The 16348-nt window shown below is 38.2% G+C and overlaps 1 protein-coding gene across 1 annotated transcript in view; it reads left to right on the top strand.

Moving 5' to 3' along the window:
• The window catches only part of TTC17 (tetratricopeptide repeat domain 17), a 54021-nt gene that overhangs the window by 29372 nt on the left and 8301 nt on the right, over window positions 1-16348 (top strand). Inside the window, exons 17-19 of the mRNA XM_015630381.2 lie at window positions 13344-13514; window positions 13878-14128; window positions 14663-14828. Coding sequence (XP_015485867.1) covers window positions 13344-13514; window positions 13878-14128; window positions 14663-14828 — 588 coding nt within the window. The remainder of the gene's footprint in view (window positions 1-13343; window positions 13515-13877; window positions 14129-14662; window positions 14829-16348) is intronic.

The raw sequence follows: 16348 nt of genomic DNA on the forward strand, positions 1-16348 counted from the left end.
GTCTCTAAAACCAGAATGATTTCAAGAATGTGTACTCAGAAATCATATTTTGCACTTAAAAGTATCCTGAAATTTTGGGAAGCTTCTGGTGCTCCTTCAGTCCAAGGAAAGCAGTTGAAAAGAGATTGTTATTAGTCACTTGATGGCATTTCATAAAATATTTGTATCCTTTGAGATCAATATCTTATGCTGAAAAATTTACCAAGAATTTGGAATGTCATTGGTTTAATATCTTGTTTTGATGAGCATTTCTTCAGCATTTCTGAAAGTAACAGCAGTAGGCTTCCTGTGCTTTGGGTTGTAGGCCCATGTGATAGCTGTGTTTTTGCTTCGCCTGTCAAAAGCCTCTGTTCATGAAAACTGAACAAAGTAGCGAGACACGGAATTCCTCGCTCTGCTGCCGTGAGCCATCGGCAGAATCCAGCACATGGTCAGTGGGAAATATATGCTAGCATGAGATGGAATATGGGATCAAAAATCTGAATTCATGGCCTGATTTTTGATTACAGTATGTGCTTGGTGTTTATTTCAAGTAAGTGAAATAGGCATTTTCTCAAGCATGTTGGGAAGTTTGCTGTTAGCACAGGACTTTGGAAGTGTGACAGACTAACGCTGACTTCTTGGATGCTTGCTTATATGTTCCTGTCTGTACTACTGCCTGGTACTGTTTTTCAGTAACTTACTTCTGGTATAGATAAGTTATATTTCACACCCAAGTCACTTCATGCATATGAGAATGCCAATTAAAAATCTCAGACCAACACTTTTCTATTTAACTTTTGTGTCTTGTATTCAAGTTTATATAAACATATGTTTTCATTGTAAAAGAATTTCTAAATCTGCAGAGGTTTTTGGTGGTTTTTTTTTTCTCATGGAGGATGTGTGTGAAGTGTCCAAAGTTATTGGACAAACCCTGTCATCTGTGACATGTATTTTAGACAGCTGCAGGAGTTCAGGCAGTTGCATCTAATATAGATGCTGTACACCAAGAGCCCACACAGTGCTTATTCCCAAATACCTGAGAAAACGATTGGAAGCCTTCATTCTTCCAGCATTATGCTGTGGTGATCCTTCTAGAGGTGACTAGGCAGTGTTAATGGTGTTGCTACATCAGCTGTTAGGTTATGGGTGAGTCATTCCTGAAGCAGGTTAAGAAACTTCGTGTTGCTTGACAGATAACTTCAGCAGCCATGTCTGACACACAGCTGACAGGACCAAGTGATGTCTATTAACAAGTGTAAAAAGCTTAATGTGAAAAACAGGGTCAGCTCTCAAAGGTGCAGAAATGAAATATTTGGGTGGTTTATTAAGCTAGTAGAGAAAGCCAACATCATTTTTGTCTGATTGCATTGCTGAGTCTGGTGCATTGCTGAGATTTATCTTGCATGCTTTATGGCTTAAAACATTGCAAGTAGCTTTTATCAGATATTAAGGTCTGTAGAGGATTCTCCCGCTATGGGATTGTTCCTGTGGCACTTCACTAGCTGGCATAAACATTCAGATGTTGCCTAGCCTTATTAAAAAGGTTACAGAATACAAGAAACATGTTTTTAGTGTGATGATCAGCTGGCCATCAAAACATGTTGATTTCTTAGTTGTTGTTGGATAACACTTTTTCTTTGTATGTGTAAACAGAATTGTTGCCTGGGCAAACAGAAGTAATTTGTACTCATAATATTTTTATCTGACTAAGCATCTACCTCTGACTCACATTTCCATTTGGTTATGAGCTCATGCACTTCACATTCTTTTAGACAAGACCAAAATTCAAAATCTTTCTAATAGACTGATGCTATTCAAAAACATGACACATGACTTGCTTCAAGTCTCACTGTCTTTCATCTTTGGCAAGATAGTGCTTTTACAAAAGGCTTTGTGCTGCTCTGTGGAAAGTCGAGGTAGTGTGAATTCATTGTGAGCGTATGTGCATGCCACCAAGAAACCCGAATCCTTGTATGCAGAGGGAGTGTTTGTGGAAGCAGTTCGTTCTTGTTCCTCAGAGTGAGTTCTGTAATGTGCATCCGCTTTAGGTGTGGCTTTAGTGCCCTCTTGTGGCACCAATACTCTGTACCACATGAAACCAAAACTCCTGGCTTATTCTGTATTTCCCCTTAAAATAAAACATGGAAAAGGTGCTTCAGCTTATGTGTGTATGCATTTCCCTTTATCCCCCAGCACTTATGTTCTTACAAGTTAAAGGAAGTTACAGTTAATAAGCTTATATCTTTAAGCAAATTGACCTAAAGGCCTGAAAGGAGAATCTCTGCTTGAAACTCTAATAGTAAGCTCATGACAGATTAAATAACTTCCTTAAATCAACATCCCAGTTTAAGCCTCTGACACAAGTTTGACAGCTACAATCACCTCAAGTTCCTTTAGTGATTTGAGATACAAAAACATTAAGCAAAAGCATCACATAATTTTCTTTAGTATGTTAAGATGCAGGGATGTGAAATACTTTGCATTTTTAAATGCACCTTTCACTTAACTCAGCTTTCCCTACCAGTGATGACTGACTTGGTAGTCCCAGCAACAGAGACTGCTAAACTTTTGTTCCATTTCCTGTAGCATGTGGTCCTTTTAGGCATTGTTATTGTAAAAGTAGTTTCCTCCTTCTCAAGCTGCTGTATTTTGTTCATCCAAGGAATACTTGCCACTTACAGTGTTAATGGTGTTACATTAATGTTAATGGAATAAACATCCGCTAAGATCTTTACTCTTGGAACAAAGGATATTGAGTTTAGCTCAGAATTTAATTGTGTTTTAGTTGAAGCAAAAGGCCAGAATCTATATCAATTATATGGGGTTCTGAACTGAGCACTTCTGTATGTTTAAAATTCAGCTTTTTCCCACCTTGATATGCATATTAGAAGGCAGAATTCTTAGAATAGAAGGCAGAACCTTATTGAGAATACTGCATATATTAGTACTCTTATTTATCTTGGAGTTAGCAAAAGGGGTGAAATCTGTGACCATTTGTTTCTCTGTTGCTTTTACTCTATCTCTTGCCTTATGGTAAAGTTCATCTCTATGAACAGAAGAGTCAACACCAGTAGGGTTTTTAAACAACAAGCAGAATTCTGTGAAGCACATGAACAGCTTGTCAGAGCTCTCAGAAACACATCATGGCAATAATTTGCCTTGGTCATTTAGGAGTAGCATAAAGTGGGTTCTGTGTGAAACAGTGGCAGTTCCAAGATCATTGTTATTCTTCAAAGTTAAATACTCAGTTGCTTATTGCTGCCCTGCACACCTGTGTGCCTGTTGTTCACCCTGCAAGTTGCACCTGGAATCTGAAAATCAAGCTGGATTCTTTCTCCCTCTGGCAGTCAGGCTTCTCTGGCAGTGAAGGTTGTACAGTTGACCATCCATGTGGAAGATCTTGTGGGTGCCACACAAGTGGACTCTAGGTCACCATATTTGGGCTCTGTAGTGTTAAAGGAGTAAGAGGAGGTTAAATTTTACTTGTGTAGAGTGAAAACATCTTGGAGAATGCCAGCAGGTGGGAGATAGGGAGAAGGAGGTCTGCTTTTTGTCCTGGTGGAAGCCAACATCCCTGGGGAGTGAGGGTATTAGGAAATGCCAGATGTCCTTCTGAGTGGAACATCTTGGCAAAATCTATGTGAGAATGTGCTCTGTGAGAAAAATGTGACCCAATTATTGTGGGTTTGTGCTACTGTTTCTGCACCACTAGCCCAGTAAGGGAAGAAGCAGTTCTCACAGTCCGTTTTGCTGCAGTAAGCTTAGAACATTAGTGATGTGATCTTGAAAATACCTGACCAGATGCAGTCTTCTTGGTACTTTTCACTCCTTGGAGCCTGATTTATAAATCATACCTTTCCCTGGAAAGTCTTCATATAATGTCTCTTGAGCGGCTGAAGGAAGTTGAAGGTGAATGACCTTTCCCTAATATCGCTATGCCTCACTTGGAAACCTGTCTTTCCTTTCCATGTATTTTTCGTGTCAAAACTATGTAAAAAATGTATAGATTGAGATTCTTAAATTGAAAAATTGAAGAGCATGGTACTATGTTGAATGTGGCACTTTTAGCTACACCAGTATCCAAAGGCTGTGAACCCACTGCTTACGCACATTACTTCCAAGCTGCTGCTTGCTGGAAAGACATTAAGAATCTTAAAGGTTTCTGTGAACAATGCATGATTCCTTGAGTATATCTCTGTTGCTCAAATGTCATTGTCTTTTGCATGTGTTAAATATGCTAATGGGTGAGTTTGTTCTGCAGCTTCTTTCATCGTGCAAAGTATGTCTTGCTATCCTACATATTATATCCTACATAGCCTGATTATTTCCTGCATGGCTGTGTACCTGACAGCTTCTCCCAACAGCCACCAGTCTCACTTTGCATCATGCTCTTTAAGAATGATATGCCTGCAAAATTTAGTGTTCTGTATCCATTCTGTCTTTTCCCAAGATCAGAAGGCCATTGGCTACTAGAAGAGAGAGGAGAAAATCTTGGCCTCAGCTGCTGGTTGGAATTACTAAGGAAATGAGAATTGCACTGTGGAAGGGAATTTAGAACTAGGGGAATTCAGGGAGAGTTTACTGATGCAAAACCATTCAGCATTAAGAAAAAGCAGTACAGTATTAAACTAAATGTAATACGACATTTCTCATTTTTATCTGCCTTTACAGTGCAAAAGATTCTTCATATGTTACCTGGATCTTTCCTTCACTTGAGCAACAGCTACATGTTCATGTAGGACGAGGAGAAACATCAGGCATTGCATGAAGGGAAAAGATTCTCTCTCCAATTAAATTTTCAAAAGTTGATACTCCAGTTATCAGATTGACATTTCTCATGTGGTGCTTTTCTGTGACAAGAATGTAGAGAAAAATGAGAAATTTGTGACTGTCTGTGTCTTCCTTTCTGTTTGAGAGGCTGTCTTTGCCTGTGGCAGTTACTTAACATGCAGCTGCTAAAATTTCTTACTGAACTTTAATTGGATGCACCATCTAGAGCTGGACCTATTTAAAAAGTTCCAACAACTGCATATGTTCAACAGCCTTTTTAGGAGGAGTAATAATTCCCCAGCTACATCTGAAGGGAGATGCAGTTTCACAGACGTGTTCCTAGTTGAGCTGTACACACTGGATTAGTGAGTTGATTAAAGCATGTTTGGAAAAGAGCAAGTGGTCCCCACATATGGGAAAAGTGACAATGTGTAGTTTAGTGTCATTAGCAGCTGGCTGAGACCTTGAAGCCTGTATTAACTTGGCTTAAATCTGAGAACTTGTAAAGTGGTGATGTGTGGCCTCAGCCTGTAATGAGTCATGTGGCAGTTGTCTCGAAGCAGCATGCAATGCCATGTGCTCAGATTAAAATGAGCACTGCACGCTGAGACATGGAGTGCCAGGCACTTAACTACCCCTGATCTGTCTGCTTTATTGATTTGTTTTTTCCTTTTAAGGTTGGTTGCCTGGTTCATCTGAGTTTGTGTTGTGCTCTGACTGTCCTCAAAGCTTAAAATCTATCATCTGTTCTGGTTACTAGAGTCTGAAACTAGGACAGTTCAGCATTTCCCTAGAAGAAGAGATTGAAGCTTCTGAATTTTGGGGAGAAAGGACATTCTTCCAAAAATTTTTATTCTTTCTGCAGTAACTATTCTGTGGCTTTGTACTGTTCTGGCAGTGTGAGGAGAGTGTTTTCTTGTTGAATTCTAATCTAGAGTGGCTGGCAGTATTCTTGTCAAACATAACCTTCTGCAGGTGTCCCTTACTTAAGAAAAGGCTAATCTTGATCATCACAACCATCAACACCAAGAGTTTATTTTTTTTAATCCTATTTACAGCAACAGTTTTGCTTTTTAATGGATTTGTGTAGAACGTGCCCTGTCAAGCAAACTGCCAAGCACTTAAAAGCCCTCTTAGATTAGTAAGGGACAAGCCTACCTGACTAGTTAACACTGGCTTGCTCTTTGAGCAACTCTTGTATTAACTCTCGTAGAGTTCAACTATATGATGCCATTTCTTAGTAGAAGGTTACTGTTGTACTTTGTCCTTTCTAGACTTGAGTTCATAGATACTTAGGATCTAGCAGGATTTAAAAAATATGTGATGTTTAGCATAACAGACATGTGGAAAAGAGGAAAGACTAGAAAGAGCAAAAAAATGCAGGCCACTGTAGGCTTTGCTTACGCTAGTTGATACTTAAACTAAGCATTTTCTTCAGCTTAATCATAAACAGGTTTCAGAATAGTGTCATTTACGGGGATCTAAATATTAGTAATTTAATATTCATAGTAAGCCTTATGTTGTGATCTACTGTGGGTCAGTGTTTACTGTTAAGAAATTCATAAGTAATTATTATCTACAGTAAAAAAATTTGGCCCAAGGAGAGGCCACTGAGGACAAGCCTTTGTCTTCAGACTTTTATGTGCTTATTTCTCTTGCTTTTTTTCTCTCTTCCCCCAAAGCAGAAAAAAAATCATTATCCTTACGTCACAGACTGAAATTCAGACTGGAGGGCTACTTACCTTCGTACTCTATACATAGAAACTAGGTCCTCTGAAAGAGACATTTTCTAGTCTTCTTTTATTCACTGAACAGGATTGGGGGGTTACATTTAGATATTTAGATGTTTCTATGTTTTAGGCCCTATTCCTGGCATCATAGAGTAAGTTTCTGCTTCTAGATGTGCATCATGAAAAAATAAGCTCCTATTTTAGTGGGTGGTGAGTGAAGGCTTTAGGTAGTCAATCTCTTTGATTTTCCCCTCCCTGATGCTGGGAGGAAGATTGACATTTTCTGCTCCGTTATAGAGTAGCCTACTGAATTCTTCAGGATGTTTTGCATGTGTGTCCCTTATTAAACTCCATTATGTTCTACTTTAAATAGGTTTGTCTTTCTCTTTAATTTTTTTCCCATTTTTTATTTATTACTTCTTTATATTTCATAAGGAGAATTTTTGTATCTGTTCATCAGGGACTGGTCTGTTATGCAGTGGTGAGGTATTTCTCTCAATATGATCAAGAAATCTGGTTATGTATTGTTGCCATTTGTATGTTTTGAAAGGTTTAATCAGAGCTGCTGTGATGAGACAAAGAGATAACCTTTAAATCTATAGCTTAGCCAATTTAGAGGCAACTTTTTTGCTACAAATCAGATTTTAAAACTTCTACAGTGACAACAGTGTTACCATATAAACCTCTTAACTGGGCAACTGTTGTTGGAATAAATAATAAAAAAGGAGGAACTTCTGTATGCTTCATTTTATGTGCTTCTGTCTAAATTTTGATGGCATAAATTATCATCCTGGGTTTTGCTATGCATCAAATGAAAGCTTTTTATGTAGTGTTTTCTTTGACTATTCCTTTTTGAGCATGCCTCTCATAATTTTTGAAGAAGGGCCATTGGCTATCAAAGGGAGGAATTTATGAAAATCAGCTTTTAAAATAATTTTGCTTTGGATTATTTGTTTTCAATACTTCATTTTTTCAAATAGTAGTTTGTCCTGTCCTTTGAAAATGTTTATTTTTGTCCTGTAAGTTCTGGCTTCTTAAAGGAGGATTTATATTAAAAGAGAAAGCTAAAAATTAACAAACAGTGTGTGTAGGGAGAAAACACACTAAAAGCTTAGTTTAAAATTTGAGCACTACACTCCTCATTCTTTTCCAGTACCCATACAGCTACTTCATCAGAGAGGGAACTTCCTGCAATCTTTTGATATCCAGAATAGACTGTGTTTTGATATGTGGGTGGTAGATTTTACGTGGTTCATCCAGTGTGCTACAACTGTAAAAGGCACTGGGGGTCCACTGGTGTTCCTGTTCTGGGGCTGAGTCGTGCATGGTTGAAATCAGGAGTGGTACTGTTGGGTTCAGAGAGAGCAGAACTGACCACTGCTTGGCCTGGTTGCTTTTCAAGTCATCAGCAAGGCTGTGAAGTGTTTTATGCTTCTGCAGATATAGGTTGCCCATCTGCTTTGTATCATTCCTGGGTCCTGTAGTGCACAGTGGATATGTGGTACATCTGGTGTATTTCTCTTGAGCTAAATACAGACCTAGCAAACATCACAGATCTGTATTGCACAACTAACTAATTCTAATTAAAACTTCTAGTTTTCATCTCCTTTTACCTACCTGCTCTATCACTTTGGTGATAATTTTTCACTAAAAATTAACTGCGTATTCTTCAGTTGTATTTTTTTATGCTTGTGTGTGTGGAAAGCAACAAATTCCTTTGGTATTGCTTCTTCTGTTATATATTTCACCAGTTATGGCCTGTGACCTTCCTGTAACATTTTTGATGGCAATCCTGTTCAGTCCTAAAGGTTCTGCAGTTTCTGCTTTCAGAGCTCAATTATGGGAGTATACATTTTGAAGTATAAATATGTACTTTTTTCATTAAAACAGTAAGAAAAGGACTGCATTAATTTTAGAGCAAAATCTAAGTAGGACCATGTTAACTTATGATTAAGGTAAGCAGAGCAGCAATAGCTGCTAAAGATAGATCTCTTCTGTAGTTACTGCTCATCCTATTGCTCTTAAAACTCATAAATCTCAAAATACTCAAAATAAGTGGCTTGGATTTTTTCCCTTAGCAAATGCTTTGCCATCAAATATATGTTCATATGTGATTGGAATAACATGGTTGCTGTTGATGTCTCTGAAGTTCTTTAGGAAATTACCATGGTCACCTTGAAAGATCAAGATAATTAGAGTATGCAGTGTGTTAATCACCAGTGCTAACATTGCCATGAAAGTCAAAGTTCATGTTTTTATGTTGTCTAGAGGATGGTCTCCCAAACAGCACTTCCCTGTGACACTGCCTGGCTTAATGTCAGATTGCAACAGAGTCACTGTGGTGCAGAAAGTAAGACAGTTCTTAAGGTGCTCACTTAGCCCAAATGTTGATGGCTGAGATCCCAGTAGTTCTAGATGCACAAAAGGTTCCAGTAGGTAAATTCTCTCATTCTAGATTATTTTTATAAACCCTGGGAAATTATATTGCCTGTGACACGAAGCACTGAACAAAACAGGTTTTGTAGAAGTGATGGGTGATGATGTGGTGGGTTTCAGTTTAATTTCTGTAATGAATATATTTTAGCCTGATTGTAAATATACAATATCACTCAAGCAGTGAGCACACCCAAATTTTTTATGTAACCTCTGAGCAGCATCATTGTCCTTTTGCATATGTATGGTGGTAATACACCACCCCTTTTACTTATGTGTCTCTGCATCTGTGTAAGCAGTGACTAGCAAAAGAGAAGTCTCTTTATTGATGCACTGCTGCTGAGATGTCTGTAGATGAGACTGTTCATCTGCATTCAGGGATTGAAACTTATTTCCACTGAGCTCAGTGATATGTCATTCCTGCTGTAAAAAGGAAAAAAAAAAACCACCTATCTTTACTGAATCTCACTGTGGGGAATGCTAGTTTTAAGCGTTCATAAAAAATAAGTATGGAGTTAATAACTCCTGTTAGTGGCTTGGTTTCAGTTTGTTCTCTACTCTGACAACTCAGGTATTAGGCTGACTTACATCTGTATTAAGTACAGTTCTCTCTTGGCTGTGTTTACCCATAAAGAGGCAAAACATTTAAGTGACACATATCTCCAGATAATGTGCATTTTGCCTAACCTAATGCAAGTCACTGGCTACAGCAACAGTCCTTGACTCTTGTAATAATTCAAGAGATAATGCAGCTCTGTTTATTCCAAATGGTAGAGAAAAAAAAAATCAGTACCTAAATTTAAAATTACTTGACTTTCAGTTCTGAGGCATTATTCTGCCATTGTAATTTCTAAATATGTACCAAAATAATTCTAAGGGAACTAGTCTCTATAACATTACAAGTTAGGACCCAATAATTTTCATAAACCTAGGATGTTGGAACATAGGTGGTGGAGTTGGGAATGCCATATTTTGCAGGTTCTGCAGTGACAAAGAACTAAATGTCAGTAAAAATATTGTGCTGACCAAAGACACCTGGAGATAATTTTAGTTTTTATTTCTAATGCTATTGATGACACCAAATCGTATATCTTTAGTTGGTATATAGGAATCAAACACTGAAAATATTTAATGAGGCCTCATTCTCTCTGCCAGATGTACCACAAGTAACAAACAGATACAGTGGCAGTTAATTTATATTTTTAGAACAATCAATGCCTTATTTAGTGGTGAGGTCTGATTACTTTAAAGACCTTACTTAAGGTGCAGCACTTCCATGTGATACTCTGGGGGTGTTGTTTATCTTTCCTCTTTTCCATATTTCCCACATTTTTTTCCTTGCCTTAGGTGAGTGCATTTCAATCTGAGCATCTGGGGTCACCTAATTGACAGAAATTTGCTCTTAGACAAAAAAAAAAACCAAAAAAACCCCAGCACATAGCACCAGAAAAGTTCATATGTAATAAGGAAAGTTCATAATGGTTTCCAGGTGTGACTTCTGAGAAATGTGACAACATTAAATATGGTTCAGAATTTGTTACCCATTCATAGATGGAGCAAGTTTTAAGTTACTGCAACGCTTTTCCCTCCTAATATTTCTCCTTCCTTGTGACAGATGTCAACACTCCAGGTGCTTCCCTCCTTATGCTAACTGGATTTCAGCTTAAGAGTTCAGAATCACCCCGTTCTTAAACAACTTGAGCCTGAGTTTTTGTCTAGGGTTTTTCTGCCCTACCAACTGCTGCAGTTATCACAGCTTTAGTGGACATTTGAGAGGGGTCCTGAAAATCATGAAGGCGGTTGATACTAAATGGGATGGATAATCTAGCAAATCATTCCAATATTTAAAATTCGGTTTGTGCTAATGCTGTACAAGTGTATTCACATTGGCCAAAAAATTACCTTAGCACAACGAAGGTGCTGGAAGCATTTCAGGGATACAGCCAAAGTTCTACAGACAGAAAATGTGCCTGGAGTTTGGAGCTGTGTTGTTCCCTTGCTGGTCTCACACTCTTCCCCACTGAACTTCCCTGGTGGGCTGCAGGCACCTGGCTGACAGAAGCTATGCAGTTCTGAGTTGCAGTGCTTCAGTACCAGCAGCTTCACAGTTCACTCACTAGATATCTTCAACTTCCATTGGTTTTTCAGCTAGCATTTTTGTCTCCAGCAACATCAGACAACCAAAAGCAGCAATTTGAAAAAATTAGGTCACTCAGGTTTCCATATATAGCAGCTCTCAGATCCCAAGAAAGCCAGCACAGTCATCTAGTCTGTTTTTAGCTGTCAGTGTTTGTAAATTAATATTAACAGAGTTGGTGTTAAGTACCATTTTAAGTGCCATCAATTTTTTTTCCTTCTGCTTGTGCTTTCCAGCCTTTTAAATTATTTTTGGCATTTTTATTTCAATCAAAAATAGTTGTCTGCTTCTTTCTTTATACTAACAATGAGTGGATCCTCAGCAAAGGGAATTGTGGTCATCACATTTCTGAGAAGCACCTGACTTGCACTGAAATCAGGCTGGCATAATGTCAGGTGGGAGCAGCTTAAGTGTTATAAGTGCACCATTTCTCATAATTAAATATGAGGCTCTCCATATACTGAATGATTGGTGGGGGTTTTTTTTGTTATTTGTTTGGGGTTTTGTTGTTGTTTTTTGGGGTTTTTTTATGAAACCAATACATTTTTTATTGGCAGAATAGGAGATTTGGGCAGGGGATTGATGAAAGAATCGACTGCTGAGTACAAAAGGCTGAATATAACTGTATGGTAGATATTAGAAGAGTTCATGAAGTGAATTACTTCTGTTTTATATATTTACTCATAACATTTATTGTCTTACATACAGCAGACAAGGTAAGGCAAGAAATAGTTTTCCAGAAGTATTTATAAATATAGTTTAATTTTTTTGATTTTGATCACATGCACAGAGAAAATACTAGTCTGCTTTCTCCTCCAGATACGACACCTGGGTGTGGGAGAAGCAGAGAGCTAAAAGCTGTAGTTTCACTTTGCAGAGAAGCAGTGGAACAAGTTACCTTTACATGAGAGTCAGAACCATCCTCTCATCCCACTGGACTGATAAAGGAGTAAAACCTGAAGTTATTCTTTTGTAATGTGGGATCATTGCATGAAGTAGAAAGGGGTCACTGATCTACTTTATTCACATTCTTGTTATTTTGTGCTGCTGGTTGAAAAAAATAATACATCCTATAAGCATGGAGAAGTACAATTGCACTCAGGGAAGGTAGAATGGGGAATGTACTTGAGAATCTTGCATTTAATTTTTCTTTTATTCAGCTGTGCACTTCTTAATTCATTTGTATATACCATTTTCACTCACAAGTGATTGAAATAAAGGAAGGAAGGGTGTGAGAGCAGCTCACACTGAGTGGCTCTGTACATGGAATATGTATTTTGCAGTGGACACAGGTTTCCCATGTGATGAGACCAGCGCCCCCAGTTCATGTCTCAGCCCCGTAGGTGCACCTTGGGGTTCAGGGCAGTTCCCAGCCTCTCATACGTGTGGAGAATTGTGTTAAAAGCACCTCTGGCTGTGGAAAGTAATTAGTATTAAAAAATCTGGGATGTGTAGTTAAAATGTACTTATTATCAAAAGTATTGTTACAAAGATGCAGGTGGCCACCCTTTAAACTGTCTGAATGCTTATGTGGTACTGAAGGGTGCTCAAAGGCTACTGTTGCAAGTGTGTGCTTTTTTTATTTCTACTTATTACTGACTCTACCTTTGGATTTTTTCCAATGCTGTTCCTAGATCTTTGCATTCCGTGGAACATGAACTTATAATCTGAGCACAAAATTATAGATATTAAATTTTCAGCTGTTTAAACTTATGATTTTTTGCACAGATTAATGCTCTTAGCTTTTGTCTTTCTTTTTCACAAGCTAGTTGTACCCACATGCTGTCTGTTGCTGGCATAGAAGGTCAGTCTGGCATTGCCAGATCAGTCTGCCTTGGCCCTTTTTCTCTTGCACATAAGCATGGTGACCATTGTGTCGTAAGTGGAAGTTCATGTGGTAGGCAAACACCTCATATGGTGCATTGTCACTAAAACATGTGTTAGGAGTATTTATTGGAGTGGCTGCCAACATGCAGTAATTTCTCATCTCCTGTGCAACCTTCCCTTGAAAAGTAGCTGATTTTTCATGCATTAGTAGTTCACAGCATATACCTAACAACATAGTTTCCTGTAACTGTTTTACATGATCACCCTTGTCAATGGGCAGACCAGTTTTTTTTATCACTGAATGAAGTCTTTCATGCTTCTAGAATTATTCTTTTAATCCACAGATGCAAAACATAGAAAATCCACAGAAAACTGGAAGATGGTAGCTTCCACGATACAGCTTCTGCACTTGTATCCAGGAGGAGCTTTCTCTCATGGTATATCAGTAAATTTCTCTCTTTCAGGCCACTGTCATGAGAAAAATCCAGATGGCAGTTATGGCAAGGAGAAATACTTTGACAACCACTATGAGTCAGCTACAGCAGTGACAGAAGGACACTCTGAGGGAGGTACAGAAGATCCAGAAGTCCTTACTCAGAGTTCAGCAAGAGATCCCTCCTTCTTGAGACTAGAAAGTAAGTCAGCCTTACCAAATCAGGTCTGGCAAATGAAATGGCTTCTAGATTTTTCAGAAGAGCTGTCTGTTTTCCGCTGAGAACCTGTGTTTTCCCTTCTCTATCCATAAAGGAAGAAGTAACCCCATAAGCCAGTTTCATTCTCTTCACCATTCTTCTCCAAGCCCAATAGGGATGTTTATTTGCAGTGGGGAGGTCTGCATTGACCAGTTCTCTCTTTTTGCAGTGTGCAGTGAATAGTCAGTGATAACCTGGGTTGTGCAAGTGGAAAAGTCAGGTCACAGAAAAAAAGATTCTTTTTGTACAATTTGTGAAAGCAGAGGGAAAATAATTTTTGAAGTTTTTTATGGTATTCCCTCTTAGACACAGTCACTGCAGAGAGCAACGGTTCAGAAGGAGTGGAGGGTCTAGAAGACAATCAGATGTCTGAAGAGATGCTGGCTTTGGTGGATGAGTTTGAAAATTCTTGGCCTCAAGAAGCTTTTGAAGGGGCACTGGAAGTAAAAGGTCGTCGGATGGACTTGCAGGGAATCCGGGTCCTGAAGAAGGGATCTCAGGATGGACTTGCTAGTTCCTGTTTTGGAGACTGTGGTGATGATGATGAAGCTGAGTGGGTAAGTTTGAATGAGTTTACTTAAGTCTTGTACTAAATGTTGTGGACAATATGGGAAAGATGAGAACAGTTCAGGTGGTTTAACACTGGGAGATACAGATCTATGAACTTCCCCTATAAGCCTAAAAGATGTAGTCATTGATGGCTGGTGTGAAATGAACAAATAGTTTCAATGCATCACCAACTTCTTGTTCACAGTTAAGAAAAAAAATTTAAAAAAATGTAACCTGTTAAGTTCTGGTTAGCATGAAAACACAGAAATCCCTTGTCATCATGTTACCAGTAAAATATATAATGAAAAATGCCTTTCTGTTCTCCAGCAGTTAAATTGATTCCTGTGTTGGAGGTCAGAAGTTGCTCAGTTTGATGCAGTGAAAGGGAGCAGGCTTTGAGAATGTGTTGAGATGGGGAGGAAAGGAGTGAGACAAAGATCTCATCTGTAACATCTTTGGGCTAAGACAAGTAGTGCATTGGAGCTGATAAAAGTCATGGTGTCTCTTACTGTTCACCTTGCCTAATACTGTTTTTTTGGTAGATCACTTTTCAGGTCAAACGTTTAAAGAAACCAAAAGCGGAAAGCTTGGATCTCCAGGAGCCAGTTGGGAGAAATGAGGAAGAAGGGACTAATGCAGAAAATGAAAACTTTTACCAAACTGCTCTAGAGATCAGTGGACCAAAGATACCTTCTCCTGGACCAATAGGTAACCTGATGCTTCTAGAGAAAGTAAATCATTTGCAGCTTTTGTATTACCATGATTTTTTTTTCCTTTGTAGCCTTGAATTACACTGGTTTATTACTGAAAATAAACATCACAAAAACTACATAGTGAAATGTTCCTTTCTAGATAGAAATCTCTTCCATCTGCACCTTCTTGATGAAGTGCAGCCTAGCTTTATGTGTTGAATGAAAACTTTATAGTTAATTTCCAGAACTTCTGGGGATGAGGTGGCGAGAGTGGAGAATGGAAGAGGTAGATACTGTGAGTAGAAACTGTAAAAGAGAGAGGGGGGACTTTGGTGATCTCTTCTGATAAATTAAATGGGCAGAGGAATTAGTTTATCAGGATGCAGAATAAGAATTTATACTGACTTCTGCCTAAACATGAGACATACAACTTGAAAAAGATGAAAGCTTAGTTTAATAGAAATGAAGTAAATAAATAAAAATCAAGTGTTCTGCTATAATTGTTCAGTGATATTATAAGAGAAAACTTAGAGACTGTCTTCCTAAACACTGTAGCCACGGAAGAGTAAGTTTTGCACCAACACAGATGAGATTTTGAGAGGCAGATGGAGTTTTTGCTTCTTGAATAAGAGGAATTGGAGAGTGGTCTGTTAATATGATGCAAAAGAATAAAACCCAAGTAACTGACCCCCATACTTCTTGTTTTACCTCTCAATGAAGCTAAAATCTTAATGTTGTGGGACTGATGTGTAAGCAAAGTTCTACAATGCATCTTAGTCCTTGACGATTTGATGACCTGGAAAGTGATTTCACATTTTGAAGGCTTTTACATTAAATCTTTAACAACCTCCTTTTTTTAGCAACTGACAAATGTAGGTTATTGAATTAAATATTTAAATTTGGCATGGGAGGGGGAAGGAATACATGAAAATATCATTTGTAAGCACACACCTGTCCTTTCCTCAATGTTTTATCTTCTTTCCCTCTGAGTTACTTTGTGGCTTTATTACATAGCATCCCTTGATTGTAAAGTAATCTTCCCAACATTCCTGTGAGGCAGGGTCTGCTGGTAAACTCTTTGCAAGAACTAAATAATCAAAATTTGAGTAACAAATTGAAGGTCACCTGGGGAGTTCTTGGTAGAGCAAAGGAATGATGGTATATGTCTTGTGTTTCACCCCTTCCCAGACTACCAAACTGTCTCTAGCATTTCCATACCCCTTTATGTCCTTTGCTGTTCATGCCAATGAGAACTCGCAATCAGATAGTTCACAGTGGTGATGATAACTGATAATTTCCCTTTGAAATGTCCCTCTCTATCTTGAAATTAATTTCCCTTTTATCACAATACTTTACAAAATACATGGTATTGCAGACTTGTTCATTATTTGCAAAATATGATGAAGTGGTTTACTATAACATGGATGAGAAATAGGAATTGCATCCAAATGGGCAAAATTTCATGTAACTATAAATAAATACTGAAATATTGTCTACATAGCTGGTTTGAATGACTGGCATGTTGTTAAACTTGGC

Source organism: Parus major, chromosome 5 (genome assembly GCF_001522545.3).
Source record: "Parus major isolate Abel chromosome 5, Parus_major1.1, whole genome shotgun sequence".
Taxonomy (NCBI): Eukaryota; Metazoa; Chordata; class Aves; order Passeriformes; family Paridae; genus Parus; species Parus major.